The 15391-nt window shown below is 39.0% G+C and overlaps 9 protein-coding genes across 9 annotated transcripts; 7 read left to right on the forward strand and 2 right to left on the reverse strand. All coding sequences in view use genetic code 12, as the record gives it.

Annotated features, from left to right (window-relative positions):
- Positions 1-94: 94 nt before the first annotated feature.
- On the forward strand, positions 95-1228 carry TRP4 (anthranilate phosphoribosyltransferase; the record flags this gene model as incomplete). Its single annotated transcript, XM_067690699.1, has 1 exon — positions 95-1228. One exon carries the CDS (start codon positions 95-97, stop codon positions 1226-1228), a length of 1134 nt encoding a protein of 377 aa, XP_067549138.1.
- Positions 1229-1685: 457 nt separating this feature from the next.
- Positions 1686-2234, forward strand: I9W82_001903 (uncharacterized protein; the record flags this gene model as incomplete). Its single annotated transcript, XM_067690700.1, has 1 exon — positions 1686-2234. The coding sequence occupies one exon, from the start codon at positions 1686-1688 to the stop codon at positions 2232-2234; it is 549 nt and encodes a 182-aa protein (XP_067549139.1).
- A 378-nt stretch (positions 2235-2612) lies between these two features.
- CSA2 (Csa2p) lies at positions 2613-3065 on the reverse strand (the record flags this gene model as incomplete). Its single annotated transcript, XM_067690701.1, has 1 exon — positions 2613-3065. One exon carries the CDS (start codon positions 3063-3065, stop codon positions 2613-2615), a length of 453 nt encoding a protein of 150 aa, XP_067549140.1.
- Positions 3066-3647: 582 nt separating this feature from the next.
- UBI3 (ubiquitin-ribosomal 40S subunit protein S31 fusion protein) lies at positions 3648-4103 on the forward strand (the record flags this gene model as incomplete). The annotated part of the gene is made up of 1 exon (XM_067690702.1): positions 3648-4103. One exon carries the CDS (start codon positions 3648-3650, stop codon positions 4101-4103), a length of 456 nt encoding a protein of 151 aa, XP_067549141.1.
- A 207-nt stretch (positions 4104-4310) lies between these two features.
- On the forward strand, positions 4311-6689 carry SEC10 (exocyst subunit; the record flags this gene model as incomplete). Its single annotated transcript, XM_067690703.1, has 1 exon — positions 4311-6689. One exon carries the CDS (start codon positions 4311-4313, stop codon positions 6687-6689), a length of 2379 nt encoding a protein of 792 aa, XP_067549142.1.
- Positions 6690-6762: 73 nt separating this feature from the next.
- I9W82_001907 (uncharacterized protein) lies at positions 6763-7593 on the forward strand (the record flags this gene model as incomplete). The annotated part of the gene is made up of 1 exon (XM_067690704.1): positions 6763-7593. One exon carries the CDS (start codon positions 6763-6765, stop codon positions 7591-7593), a length of 831 nt encoding a protein of 276 aa, XP_067549143.1.
- A 1-nt stretch (position 7594) lies between these two features.
- I9W82_001908 (cohesin-loading factor complex subunit) lies at positions 7595-11719 on the reverse strand (the record flags this gene model as incomplete). The annotated part of the gene is made up of 1 exon (XM_067690705.1): positions 7595-11719. One exon carries the CDS (start codon positions 11717-11719, stop codon positions 7595-7597), a length of 4125 nt encoding a protein of 1374 aa, XP_067549144.1.
- A 249-nt stretch (positions 11720-11968) lies between these two features.
- On the forward strand, positions 11969-12721 carry MET16 (phosphoadenylyl-sulfate reductase (thioredoxin); the record flags this gene model as incomplete). Its single annotated transcript, XM_067690706.1, has 1 exon — positions 11969-12721. The coding sequence occupies one exon, from the start codon at positions 11969-11971 to the stop codon at positions 12719-12721; it is 753 nt and encodes a 250-aa protein (XP_067549145.1).
- A 143-nt stretch (positions 12722-12864) lies between these two features.
- Positions 12865-14976, forward strand: I9W82_001910 (uncharacterized protein; the record flags this gene model as incomplete). Its single annotated transcript, XM_067690708.1, has 2 exons — positions 12865-12942; positions 13465-14976. The coding sequence occupies 2 exons, from the start codon at positions 12865-12867 to the stop codon at positions 14974-14976; spliced, it is 1590 nt and encodes a 529-aa protein (XP_067549146.1).
- Between the last annotated feature and the right edge of the window lie 415 nt (positions 14977-15391).

Raw genomic sequence — 15391 nt, forward strand, 5'->3', positions numbered from 1 at the left:
AATGGCAAAAAAAAAAAAAAAAAAAAATAAATTCTTCATGCAAGATTATGAATCATAATTTATTAGTCATTGAAAAAGGACTTCACCACATCAGATGACACCACCAATACCACCAATGCCAGTACAAAGCCCGAGAAAGGACAAGGTCCTTACACCTTATATCAAATCATTAATTCAGAACCCACCTCACTTTTCACCAGAAGATCTAGCTTGCGTGATCAAGCTCATCTTTTCTGACCGTGCGTCAGAAATTCAAGTTGCTGCATTCTTGACTTCATTGAGACAAAGAGAGCTAGACCACGAGTCTGAATACATTGCCTCGGCAGTAAATACAGTTTTGGAGTTTGCCGAGACCATCGAGGAGCACTTAATCGACGATGCAGGATACATAGATATTGTTGGCACTGGAGGAGATGGTCAAAATACATTCAATGTGTCAACTTCTTCGGCAATAGTCGCAGCAGGAATGGGACTACCTGTATGCAAACATGGAGGAAAAGCCAGTACCTCCTCTTCAGGATCTGGGGACTTGTTAAAGTCTTTAGGAGTTGATTTAGCCAAGATAAATGTGGTGACTTTGCCTGAAATTGTCAAGAAATCGAAATTTTGCTTTTTATTTGCCCCATCATTTCACCCGGGAATGGGACTTGTGGCGAATGTGAGAGCTCAATTGGGGGTACCAACAATCTTCAACATATTGGGCCCATTGATCAATCCAATTCCAATTCAATCGAGAATTTTGGGTGTTTATAATGAAAAATTGGGAGAGAATTATGCACAAGCTGCGTCTATACTCGCGAAAAAGAGTCACATACATAAACGTACAATGGTTGTGTTTGGAGAATGTGTGTTGGATGAGATTGCACCATCAGGATATACAAAAATCTGGTTAGTTGAAAGAGATGGAGAGATAAAACGCGACCGTATATCACCAAAGGATTTTGGACTCTGTGAACACCCACTAGAGGCTGTAAAGTCGGGAACTCCTGACGAGAATGCTGAGATTTTGCACCATATCTTGAGGCAAGATGATGAAGAATATAAAATACGTGAGGAAAACAGTAATTCTTATGTTGATTACATTTTGTTAAATACTGCTGCTCTTGCGTACGTCTCAGGAATTTGTGAAAACTGGGTTGACGGAGTAAAACTAGCAAAGGAGTCAATAAGAAGTGGGGAAGCATTAAAGGCGTTAGAGGATTTGAAAAAGGCTATAGATTGTGTATAATTATGTCGTAAATTACAAAGTTGTGACACTGAGTTTCCTCTTTTGTGTTTCCGTAAAGCTCCGCGTTGAAACAAAATGTCTTGTGACTTTATAGATACGAGAAAAGACACGCATTTTGGTCAGATCTTCTACTAAAGGGATGGCCAGGAATGATCGGATACTCCGACCATGCAGGTGATTGAGTGCACACGTCAATTTCATCCAGATCTAGGTACTAAATCTCCGTCAATTGCGTGATCATCGGTTAAAAATAAAATTTACATCGGCTGAAGGAGCCAAAAAAAAAAAAAAGAAATTTTCTAAAAAAAAAAGAAAAGAAAAAGTTTCCATTATATTCTGAGTATTGAGGTTATCTATATATAAACTATTAGATCTTCACTAGGAAACATTTTTTTGTTTAACCAATTAGCTCCACAGTATTTACCTTTCTCACCACCTGTCGCCAGAGCATATCAATATGAAGTTATTCCAAGCAGACCATTTATTCAATTACCCTTGGGATCAAGTAACCGCCGCCAATTGGCAAAAATATCCAAACGAGCTTTCAACGCATGTGGTTTCGGTAGACGTTTTGGACAGAAGTTTAGTCAATAACCACATTCTACGGACGGAAAGGTTGATTGGTTGCAAACAAGCTATACCAAGATGGCTTTCGTTCTTGGTTGGAGGTGCATCTTTGAGCTACGTTCGTGAAGTATCGGAGATTGATTTGAATAACAAGACGCTAGTGATGAAGTCAATGAACTTGACCATGAACCATTTGTTGTTGGTGAAGGAAACTGTGATTTACAAACCAGATTTGGATTTACCATTACACAAGACCAAGTTCAACCAAAGCGCAGAGATAACGGCCTTTGCCGGAGTATCAAAGTTGTGTGATAAGTTGGAACATTGGAGCGTTGAGAGGTTTGGACAAAATGCACAAACCGGGAAGTTAGCATTTGAAAGTGTTTTGAACCAATTAACAGAGAAATGGGAACAAACTGGAGTGTTTTTGAAGAGTTAGAGACATATTGTCATTTGCATATATTTGGATTTCTTATTTTCAGTTCATGGTTTTATAAGTTGTTTGGTTTGATTAGATAGAATTTGCATATGTACATAGCGTATAAAGATACAATTCAAGAATTTTTACAAAAAATGAAAATCTCTCTCTCGTAAACAACAACTCAAAACATGACTGAGGAACAACAACAGATACTCTACGAACTAGCATTGATATCATCAGTGAGTCGTAATATTAATGAAAACCTAATCAAAATCATCACAGCTTTGCAGGATCCAGCGAATAAGAAACTGATTGCGGAAAACATAGAAATACTCAACAGACTCATGGAGGGATTACGTTAGAGGTAATTGCGGAAACGCTTATATTTCTATACATCTATTCAGCGGTGGCAGCAGCAGCAGCAGCAGCAGCAGCCAAGTTTTGCGAAACTGTAGGTGGGATCATCCAATATGGATCCCAAACACCAGCACTGGAACAAATTGAAGTGGCCAAGGAAGTAGCAGAACGAACGTCGTTTCCTTTACACGCTGAAGCAATACAATTACCAATAGGACCAGCAAATTGAGGCATGACACATAAACATCCAGTGTCCCAGTATGGACACGGAGTTGACTTTGTGTCTTCACGTACACAAGGCTGGGCACATGCTGGCAATTGGTCATAAATTCTGTCAGCAAACCCATTAATTGAAGCGGTTTTTGGAACTGAAGGGTAAGTGGCCCAATTAGCACCGTCAGTGGCAGCAGCATTTGGTGGAGCAGTCACTGCAGGAGCAGCTGAAATGATTGAAACCAAGGTGGCAGTAGTGAATAAAGATGAGATTTTCATTTAGGGTACTGTTTATAGACGTTGGGGTGAGATAACTTGGAAGATAGGAAGCATATTTATATTGGTTCAAACAGTGAAAGAAGCATTCAATGGTTCTGATATCGGGTTTCATTATCCAATTGCGGAGCAGCCCCGTCAACACAAAGGTTCATCGGGTAAAGGCATATTCCTTCCAACCAATCACCAATTGGAGCCAAGACCTCAACTTTCATCAACGGTCAAATTTAAGTTTGGCTCTCCATGTAATTCATCCAATTAGAAGTGGGCACTTTTTGTGAGCATTAATGTCAATATCGGGTCTTAGCTTTTAATTACAATCAACGCAAGGGGAAAATGCCTATGTTGCAAAAAAGGACATATCGTGATAGCACAAAGTGGAAGTGACTGTAGCCCTATAAAGCACGTGATATATTACTTTTTTTTTTTTTTTGCATCTTCCTCTCTCTCTCTCTCTCTCTCTCTCTCTCTCTCACAAAAACATCAAACTCACTACAAATTTTTTTTTTTCAAAGTCATTTACTTTTCCCTTTCCCACATCACCTTTTGGTAAGAAAGAAGCAACCCTTTTGCCGACAAGCCAAAATGCAAATCTTCGTCAAAACCCTTACGGGTAAAACCATCACTTTGGAAGTCGAGTCATCCGACACCATTGACAATGTTAAATCCAAGATCCAAGACAAGGAAGGAATTCCACCAGACCAACAAAGATTGATCTTTGCTGGTAAGCAATTGGAAGATGGAAGAACCTTGTCCGACTACAACATCCAAAAGGAATCTACCTTACACTTGGTCTTGAGATTGAGAGGTGGTGGTAAAAAGAGAAAGAAGAAGGTCTACACCACCCCAAAGAAGATCAAGCACAAGCACAGAAAACACAAGTTGGCTGTCTTGACCTACTACAAGGTTGACAATGATGGAAACGTTGAAAGATTGAGAAGAGAATGTCCATCCCCAACATGTGGTGCTGGTATCTTTATGGCTAACATGAAGGACAGACAATACTGTGGTAAATGTCACTTGACCTTGAGAGCTAACTAAGTATAAATTTATAGACGTTTTAGTTTTGTAATTTATGTCTGAGATGACTTTCAATATGAATTGTAGAGCCTGCCCTTCCCTCTGTATGTATTGTTACTCGGAAACTGTCGCATGAGGAAATGTCGCGAAAAAGAGGAACTGCCGAAAACATTACAAAACAGTCGACATTTCTTGAACAACGACAAAACCCACAATTTCTTTTAAGCAATGAGTGGTGGCTCGTTTTCAATCTATGATCTAAACCCAGAGATTAAGAAGCTCCTCAATACTGACAACTTCCTCAATGGGTTATCAGTGAATGATTTTGTTGAAGAGATCAGTAAAGATCATATCCTTAAAGGTGCCGAAGTCAACAAGAAGGCGTACCTCGACCCAAAACCATACATTAGATCATTTGAAAGCACAATTAGAGAGTTGAATCGTTTGAGTGCGGATGTAAATGACCAGAGAGTAAGAGGTGGGAAACAGGTAGACACGTACGAGCTAAAACATTCAGAGAATGTTCTTGAATTGAGCAAACTGATTGCCACAACAACCGACAAATTCAACCACTTGGACATTAAGATTTCAGATGTGTCTAGGAAGATTAATCCATTGGGTGCCACTTTGAATAAGATCTCCACTTCCAGAGACAAGTCTAGAGAAACCATCTTTCTCATTAGAGCGTATCACGGATTCTACACTAAAGGAGAATATAGCCCCTTGGAGAATTTGCGTTCAAGCTCAAAATTGGATGACAATTTGGAATGCGCTAGGTATATCAAAAAGTTGTTACATCTTTCAAGAAGAATAAGTGACGAATCTATTCCTAGTACATTGAAATGTCTACAAATGGTGGAGTCCTATGGTGAGAAAATGGAAGAGGAATTGTTGAAGAAATTTGAAATAGCATCAGAGGGTGATGAGTTTTCCGGTGGAAACTTTGATATCAAGACGATGAATAATGTTTCTCAGATATTGTACGAATACAACAAAGGTGTCACCTTGATGAATCAGTTTGTCGACAAGAATGAGCTCACAATTGAAGCAAATCATGATGAAACAACATTGGAGGAAAGTGAATGGGAGCAGTGGTCGGATCCAAATGCCACACACTATGACTTGGCTCCATATCTTAACGAGTTCCTTGAAAACATCAAGTTTAACATAAAATCAAAAGCGAGATTGAGCAAAAAGATATTCCATAACCCAGAAACGGTCATCACATTGTTTATCGAGAGAGTTTACGAAACTACAATTAAACGGAAGGTTACGACGTTGTTGCAATTGTCGTTACAGCGAAGTTTGTTGGCTCATGTCAGGATTTTGCAAGCTTTGTATGATATTGTTGGTGAATTCACCAGTCAAATCAAAGACTATATGATTACAGAAGAATTTGATACGGATCAAAAAGTGCTGCAAACTTTGGAGGTTTCAAATGATGGCTTGTTTGAAGAATACATATCTGATAACGGCTACCTTGTGAGGGAAAAGAGAAACTTGAAAGAAGTTGTCAATTCCATCTTGAACTTGCTCGATCCTGACTCATTTAACGAACAGACCGATGAAGATTCTAATTTGGCAAGATCAGACACAGTTAGATATCAGAAACCATACGACCATACTAGATTTTCAGCAGAGAAAAAGAAGTTGGCTCAATTTACTCAATATGTCAAAGCGAAAATTAACGAAAGGGCCAAAAATGACAATGGTGTGTCTAAACTAGAACTTGAAGAGGATGACCTTAGAGCAATCGATAGCGTTGAGACTCTTTTGAAAACTGCAGCCGAGTCGATTGGAAGAGCGTTGGAGTTGGCGCCAAATGAGGCTGCTGAACACTCTTTGGATGTGTTGGCACTATTAATAGTCAATTTCGAAAAGCTTATTGTCCGAGAAGAGCTTCAATTGCAAAGTCTTGACTTCTTTTGGACTCTTAATTCAATCCAATTCAAGAAGGAAATTTTATTCTGCTTGACCGCATGTGCAAAGAAAATCATTTTCCCATGTGTCACGAACGATCCTGTTGCCAAAGGTAAAGCAAGATTTATGATTAATGAGTTTGTAAAGATGCAAGAAACGAGTATCAATGAGCTTCTCAACTCCATTGTGGATTACTCATTGAATCAAATTCGCGGATTTCTCAGTAAACAAAAAAAGAGGGATTTCCTTTGCGATTCAATTGAAGATGACACTGAGGCTTGTGAATTGATCAGCGAGTTTATGAGTGAATTCTATGCCAATATTAGTGTTGCATTAACCGGCGACAACTTGCTAAATACCCTACTCATGATTGGCAATGAATTTTTAAAGTTGTTGCTCGAACACTACAAGAAATTCTTTGTCAACTCTATCGGTGGTGTTGTATTAACAAAAGATGCAATCCGATACCAAGCCATTATAGATGAATGGGACATTCCTGAGTTGTCAGAGAAATTCCAAATTTTAAAGGAAATAGGAAACTTGTTCACAGTGCTGAGCGAATTGGTCAATTCATTGGTGACAGAGGGTCAATTGTCTCGCATGAAGCCATACAATGTAAGGCAATATATTAGCAGACGGGCGGATTTCAACCCAAGCTATGCCGATAAGTTTTTCAAATTTAGATAGACAAAAAAAAAATTAGTCGCGTATTAAAAAAAAAAAAAATTGATGTAGAAAATCCACCACTTCCTTCACCCGCATGTCTAGTTCCGACAAGGAGCAACCTCGAAAGCTTCGGTCAAATGATTCCAACAAGGTGGTGTCGAATAAAAACTTGTTCAACTTTGATGACGTCAATGTCTACTTGTATCAAAACAAACCGATTCAAATCGGTAAACCAAATGATGAGTCTCAATTGTACACCTATTTCAAAAGCGATCTGGAAACGCCGACATTAAAGGTGACTCCGGTAAAGCAAGTCCCAAGAAAGCTACCGAAGAGGAGAACCAAAGCCGATCCCCTTCCCGACTCCAAGTACGCCATATTCCACCGCAAAATGAAAAAGGAGGAGACTCAAATGTTGAATGAGGAAAAGATCAAGAATTTGGTCGAGGTTGACAATTTAAACACGAGCTTGCAACTACTCAATCAGTACGACTGGATTAGACATCTTCCCTCAATTACAAAAGTCAACAATGCTATGGATTATCAAGAAATGGAAATGAAAAGGGAGTTAACGATTAGTGAGATTGAAAAGTTGTTGGAGAAACAAGTCTTGTGGAAGAAGAAGAGAGACAAGTTCAACCACGATACGAGGTTATTCCACAACGGGGAGCGAATAGTTGTTAAAGAGGATGCTCTAGAAGAGCAAATACCTCGGTCACCCAAGCTTGACCTACGTCAGAATACACCTTCTCCATTTACTATTGATCGCAAAATAAAACTAGACACTATCAGCTCCTCAGAACATATTGATCTCCAGAGAACTCCCGACAAACTATTCGGAGTAGATCTACATGACATTGAAGTACCCAAGCACGGATACCAATTGCCGTTGGGATGGAGACGTGCAATGGGAAATCAGAACTAATCTATTCACCCAGTACAAATATGGACTTTCGAATCTCTTTCACAACAAACTTTAGCGATTCAAGGTTCCGCATGTTGGTAAATATCCACCCCACATGTAAAATTGGTGAACTCACCACTGTTGGCGGTTGCAGGAAATCAATCTCCAATAAACGCGAACTGAATCCATCTATGCTTTCACTGGTAATGTTGTACTTTGTAGCAAGGTAGTTGTAATAATCAAGAATCAGGTAGATCAAGTAGGCCAAATCAATAGTGTTTTCATCACCAACTTCTGTTTCACGAAGATCATGGATGTAATCGGGTGCGCAATTTTGCAAAACCCGCTGTAACTGGTCTAATAGGATGTACACCTCCTCAGTTGTCTCAAACTTGATCAATGACATCCTCTCAATAACAAAAAGAACAAGCCTCAAATCCTCATCCAAGTGACTGCTCTTTGGTTTGACAACGAAAAATTTTGACACCGACTTGATGAATTTATTTCTCGATGTTTTCGATTCAACCGCAATTTCATAGAGCAACACAAACAAGTTTCGAGCAATTTGACCAGTGGAGAATGCTAACCTGATACCATCGGAGAATTGAGAGTCCACCAATAAACGGTACTTGTCAAACAAATACTTGTGCAAGTCATGAGCCGCCTTTTGGAGAGTCAAGTTTGGAGAGCCTTGCAAAGCAACGACCGTGGCTATACCTTTAAGTGGGTTTGCAAATCCCATTTCCAATGACATCCGAACAAACAAAAATGACTCCAACATCAATTGAATATCGTTTGATGTACATAATTTGCAGATTTCCTCAAAGTAGCACTCAACTAAATCCTTACAAGCCTCTTGTTGCAAATTTGCAACTCCTTGAATTGACTGAAGGCTGCTATGTGGTGTAGTGGTTTCAACTAATCCAAAGTCATCTAGGTATATATTGAGGTTTTGAATTATGGCACACTTAACACTGGGTTGTTCTGTTTTTATGGCCTCCAATATACGACTTGTTACTGCTCGGTGAACAATCAACCTCGGCTGACTGGAGCATGCCAAAACCAAATTAGAAAGAGCATACTTGCGAAGAGTTGGTGGGAATTCCGGCTTTGTGAAGGTCAAGATATGCTTGAATAAAATATTCAAAACACTATCCTTGTCTGACATCAACCCTTCTTTGACTAGAACATGGTGAAACAATTGAAGCTTTATAAGCCTACCGAAACACCCCAACAACTGCACAAGTTTTGGAAGTTGCTTATAATTTTTTTCGTTGTACAGTTTTCTCACCCATTTCAAGGTTCCAACAATAGCATTTGCAATTTTGCTCTCTGTCGAGCTCAACCTGCTTAGGTTCCATAATGCAGAAATCGCTGTCAACATATCTCTTTGATGAAAATTTATAATCTTGGACAACAAGAATGACTGAATCTCGAGTGAAAACTCGGGGCGTATACCGGTGAGATGAGACGTTGTTGTTTTCAATAGCTCTAGGGCGTAAGTGTAAGAAACAGTGTTTATATTTGCTTCATCGATGTAAAAGCTCTTCAACTCCACCAATGTATCTTGTGTGATCAAATTGGGATCCAATTGTGAAAGCATTGATAACAATAGCATACCCCCTTCCACGTCATCTCCATTCCCCACAAGCTCAATACACGACATGACGAGTGAACCAACAAATTCGACACTCTTTGGGTCGGTAAAGACGTAGTCTTGGAAGAAGGATACTAACAACTTGGTACCTCTTGATTTAGCAATGCCAATAATGTCTAGAGCTCCTGGATTTAATAAATTCAACATTGGTGGTTGGAAAAGGAATCGCTGTTTTAAAGCCGAAACTGCTTCGTTCCGTATACTATCTTCATCATCATAAATTTTATCAAGGACTTTTTCACAAACCTTCAATTTGACTTTTTCGGTAAGTAATGGGAAAATAGCCATACACGATTGAATACTCCTTTTTCTAACCGCAATACTGGAATCATCCATAGCTAGATAAATGGGGTGAATTAGCTTTTGTGCTTCTTCGGGGTTCTTTCTAATATGTGCATTGAGAAATTCGTGCATAGCATCCCTTACCAGGGCTGCAGAGTCTTGTAATCTAGATGATAATTGCTTCTGTAGTTGTGCTGACAATAGCGACTGCGGAGAATTCGCCACAAATACCAGCAACCCCTTTATGGCTTTGGCTCTCGTTTTAGCTCTCAGACTATCTATTTGCACTTCGAGAAAATTGAGATATTTCGTGGTGAAAAAATCTCGAATGTGATTCAAAATTAGACATTTGTAACTGGGAATAAGAGGCTCGGTATTTTTATCTGGTTCAGATTCAATAGTGAACCCTGTTAAGGTTTGTAACTTTGTTTTCAAACATGGCAAGGCATCACCCACGCCGAATTCACGACAATTTCCCAACACCAACATCATCTCCTTTTCTCCAAAAGGAACTCCCTCATTGGGGGCACCAAGAATTTTCTCTGCCAACTCTTGAACTATATCCATAAGCTGTGTTTCCCCAGGTATTTGTTCCTCTTTTGAACTCAAAATTTGAATCACGCTAGATGCTATGGATGTCAAGAACAAATCAGCAGTTGGCCACTCAGGTAAATATATTAACTGAAGTATATCAGAAATAAAAGTGGCTAGTTTGGGGCGCAATTCATTTGGATTTCCTTGAACTTTTTCGATTAATGCTCGAGAAACATGATCCATAAAATCAGATGAATATCCTTCGCTTTCAACAAAGCTATAGGAGAAATTATGTAAAATCATTGTGAATAAATGAATATCGAACCCACGTTTTGTTTTAAACTTTTTAGCAGCCCCTTTCTTAGAATTTAATATCGGAAATCCCGTGAGTATTTCATGAAGTAAGAAAAGTCTTTGATCAGGCAGATTTTTGTAAATTGCGATCAAACACAAACTGGCAGATGTCTGAAGCATATCAACTGCCACAAGCGATTGCAAATTTTCGGCATTATTTATTCTATTACTGAATAGGAGATTGATACATATAATCTCCAATTTGGTCAACGTCTGCTCTTCGAATGAGGTTGAGCTGCTCAACGATGCAAATTGTTTCAATCGATTACTTGTTTCAGTGATTAACTTGTAAAACAACTTTTGGTCTTTATCGTTTGTATCATCAGCAGCAGACATTGCAAGCGGAAGAAGAAATTTTTCAACAAAACATTCGACAAGTTGAATGACGACGAGCGTATACTTTCCAAATGCCATTACTACACCCCTTGCGATCTTATACTTGATAATTATAAGGGAAGCTTTGCTTGCAAATGTCCCACATAGCAAATCTGATAGAATTGCTCTAATATCATCAACTTCTTCAATTTTTGCTTGTTGCAATACCCTCACTACTTCAAACAACGTTTTGTAACAAATTTCAAGTACTTTTATCAAATCCTCGGCATCTTCCTCCAGAAAAGTGTCAATCTTGTTTAATGTTTCACATATAACAACCATATCTTCCCAAGTAAATTGCTTCTGTCCTCCACAAAGAAATTGATTGAATTTTCCAAAATTTAGCTTCATTAGTTCATCCTCAGGTTTAGTTGGTATATTGACAATCGGAGTCAATTCATCATCAGAAGCACCAGAATTGACTTCCTCTTGCGTTGGATTCAAACGGATGTACTCCTTGTCAAACTTTCTAAAGTATTTTTGATTGTGTTTTGGGACATAAGTGTCATCACCAGCAGGTGCTCGTTTTCGTATGGATAATCTTCCAGTTTTAACAAGTTCATCACCTAATTTAGGTACAATGTTGTTTCTCTCAACAGACTCATTATTCAAAATCTGGGCATCAAAGTCGGAATATTGGCGTGGGAGCGCGTTTTCCTTAGTGTGTGATGAGAATAACTTGAACTTGATTGCGTCCAATTCTGGGTCAGTAAAGTCCAACAATTCCTGTTGGCATTCTTGTTCAATCCTCTTTGCATTTTCTGAATCAAACGACTCTATACTATGTATAATATGCTTGTTTAAAGCAGCTTCATCTGACTGGGGGACAAGCAGGGGCAAATTAATCAAGGGGCTTATATTTTGTCTTGGAACAAGATGAAATAAAGGGGTGATTGCCAAAATCTGCTTCAAGTTATCAGGGTTTTGATGTTGCTGAGTAGACATTTATGCATCCTTAGTGGAGGGGGTGAAGCAGTTATAGATCTGAAATGGTTGTCAAAATTTTAATGAAGAGAGGGAAAAGAGAGAGAGAGAAGTGCGTGTGTGTGTGTGCGTGTCGCGTCAGTGTCGTGTCGTGAAATTGCAATTTGGGAAATTACTAAGCGCCCCCACTAAACTCAATACTTTTTCTAATTTTTTTCTTTAATTTTTTCACCATTCTGCCCAACTTCTGCTTAACCCGTTGATTACACCATGACTGTCGAAAGGAACTCTATCAAGCTCACTAACGAACATTTCAACTTTCTCAACGAGAGATTACAGCAGTTACTGCCTCAAGAATTAATCAAATGGGTGTATTTAACTTTTCCCAATGTCTATCAAACGACTGCTTTTGGATTAACTGGGTTGGCCATCACAGACATGATCTCGAAAATACCTGATTGCAAGATAGACTTGATTTTCATTGATACCCTTTATCATTTCCCACAAACTCATGATTTGTTACAGCGAGTCAAGGATCGTTATCAGGATGTAAAAGTGAATGTTTACCAGCCACAAGGCGTTTCTAATGAACAAGAGTTTGTTGCAAAATATGGAGATCAGTTATGGGAGACAAATGATAAGTACTACGACTTTCTAGTCAAGGTAGAGCCTATCCAACGTGCGTATAAGGAGCTTAATGTGAATGTGGTGTTAACGGGGAGAAGAAAATCGCAGGGCGGTGCAAGAAACTCGTTATCGGTGCTTGATTTTGATGAGGCTAGTAATATCATTAAAGTCAATCCACTTTGGGACTGGGACTTTAAGAATGTAAAAGCCTATATTGATGAAAACCAAGTTCCATACAATGAACTCTTGAATTTGGGTTACAAATCGATTGGAGATTGGCATTCTACAGTCCCAGTCGCTGATGGAGAAGACGAAAGAAGCGGAAGATGGAAAAACAAGGTCAAAACGGAATGTGGTATTCACATCGCAAAGGAGTTTGTTGAATTTAGTAAATAGTTTGGATAGAGTCAAAAAACTGTGTAAAAAATTGTCAATTAAGGTAGCATCGAGATTGCACCACGTCACGTGAAATATGCGATTTGCAACCAAAGGAATATTATCCACCATTTGTTGAAAAAACATTCTTCAAAAAAAACATCATGGAAGAATGGGTGGTGTTGCTTTGGAGATTAGCTGCAGCTCTTCCAGCGATCAAAACTCTAAAGGGTGACCCATTTGTGCAAAAATGACACCTTCTATGAAAGAGTGCCTCACTCTCTAAAAGAATAGGTCCACACTCGAGCTCAACATAGGCAAATGTACTCGTCTTGTTACAATCTGTTCAACTTTCATTCTGAGCGCCAGGTACAGCTCTCCTTTTAGCATCCACGAATTACAACCGTGTATCTCTTTTATCTAAATTGCGCTGCACGCAATTTTGTGCTTCCAAATTGCAGCGCGGAATTTTTCATCCGTTTTGGGAAATCAAAATAAGATAAGCTATTTCTTGATCTCCTCTTTTATAAATTGAAGCTACATTCATAAACTCAGCTTCATCATCCCACGCAAGAGCAATGTTGAGAGATACACTTTTGTTCGCTCACGTGTTTGTACTCACGCACCCTTTTTGGTCATTGTTGGCTTTTCTTGCAGTACTTGGTATCTATTACCTTGTTTATCTACCAATCACATCCCCTTTTTGGAAGCTTCCTGGACAGTACATCTACCGCATATCCTACATCCCAGCTTTAAACCACCAGCGTAAAGGTACATGGATACAAACAGTCTACGCATTGCACCAAAGGTATGGACCTGTTATTGTCTTATCCCCACACGAAATCAGTGTCTATGGGGTTCAGTATGTTAATGACATTTACGTAAAGAACTTCCCCAAATCATCCTTTTATGCCAACTTTACAAATCATGGCCACGATAACATTTTTGCTTCGTTGAGTAATGATCAACATTTAAAGTATAAAAAGATTATCATGAGATTATATAACAAGGGAAACATATTGTCACCTGAAAATGACACTAGGAATATAATGATTGAGAGCACTAAAAAGTTGTTGGATTATATCTATAAAAGCTCAGTTACTGGTGAGAGTCCTGACTTGGCAAGTATCAGCCCCAAGTTGAATCCTCACGCTAAGGGACACAATGTACAATGGTTCAACAAGTCACAAAGAAAAAGAAATTTAGGCGTTGAGGTGTTTTCCTTATTTGGAGCATATGCAATGGATGTCGTTTCAAAGTTTGAATTAGGCAAGTCTAATGGTCTGAATATATTAGATAATCCATCTGATCGTGAAATTATTTTAAAGCATCGTCAGGTATCAAGTATGTTGTTCTGGACCACATTAATGCCAACTCTTTGGGACTTAGCTGCCACTAAAACTATCTTGAGATGTGTTGAAGAAATATCCCAGTTTAGAATGTCGTTGTACGACTTTGCTGAAAAACACTTGTGCAAGAATGGGAAAAACTTGACAACTTTGGAGGCGTTAAAAGAGAGTGGCTTGAAAGGGTCAAGAGCATATTCGTTCTTATCAGACAATTTATTCGCAGGTCACGAAACAACGGCTGTTCAATTATGTTACTTGGTTTATGAGCTATCCCGACCCGGTCATAAATCGTTCGTCAAGAGGTTACATAAAGAGTTGTTCAAGCACTTTGGAAAACCAAAACACCATGACGATGTTATTGACGACTTGGAGCAAATAGACAAGCTTCCTTTTTTGAATGCTTTGTTGATGGAAAATTCACGAGTTCGTTCGTCGATACCAGGAGCAGAGCCAAGAGTTGTCGATAAGGAATACTCAGTCGAGAATGTGCATATGCCAAGAGGAACAACTATTTCTTGCTTGCCGTACGCCTTGCACCGAGATCCTACAGTATTTCCCATGCACGATTTCTTTATACCTGATCGATGGTTGAAGTACTCCGAGGAGACAGAAAAAGAGTTTCAGCAGAGGTTAAAAACACAAAACAAGTACATGATGCATTTTGGGAAAGGCATACGTATGTGTCTCGGGATGCACTTGGCTTGGATAGAAATGAAACTTGTTGTGGCCAACTTGTATTGGCATTTTCATTCCGCTTTGGATGATGATTGGTGTGACATCAAGAACGACTTACAGCCAATACAACTAGGCCAAAAGAATGCTAGAAGCTACACCAATGATCAGGAAATGATGTGTATGAGCGATGCTTACACCACGACTGGCCCTGTGAATGAAGAATGCTGGATTAAATGGTTTGAAAATAAGTAACTTAGATAATGTACTCTTTTAAACCCACTAGGCGCTATCCAGTAGTTTATTATTTTGCTTTAGTCATAGGAGGGGCCTCTCTGTCAAGAAAATTTTTGACATTCTTTAGTTCATTGACACACTGCGACACAAAAATGAGGAAGGAAACGTATGAACTGTGGGGTGTGTGAAATGCTTACTCTTTTTGGAAGTAGCCCCACCGCAATAGTTATATCCGCACATTCTCTCCACTATTGTACGAGCTTCGAACTTCCTCCATCTTTGCATTTACGAATTCTCTATCGCTGACCTTGTGGTAGCATCTTCTCGGGTTTTAAAAAAACTTTGTGTAGCCTGGACTCGGCGGGAAAAGAAAGTTTTTTCTTCAACAAAATAATAATTTTAAATCCGAGGTGTTCTAAATATAGCGCCAGAT

Source organism: Candida metapsilosis (assembly GCF_017655625.1).
Source record: "Candida metapsilosis strain BP57 chromosome Unknown scaffold2, whole genome shotgun sequence".
In the NCBI taxonomy this organism is placed as follows: Eukaryota; Fungi; Ascomycota; class Pichiomycetes; order Serinales; family Debaryomycetaceae; genus Lodderomyces; species Lodderomyces metapsilosis.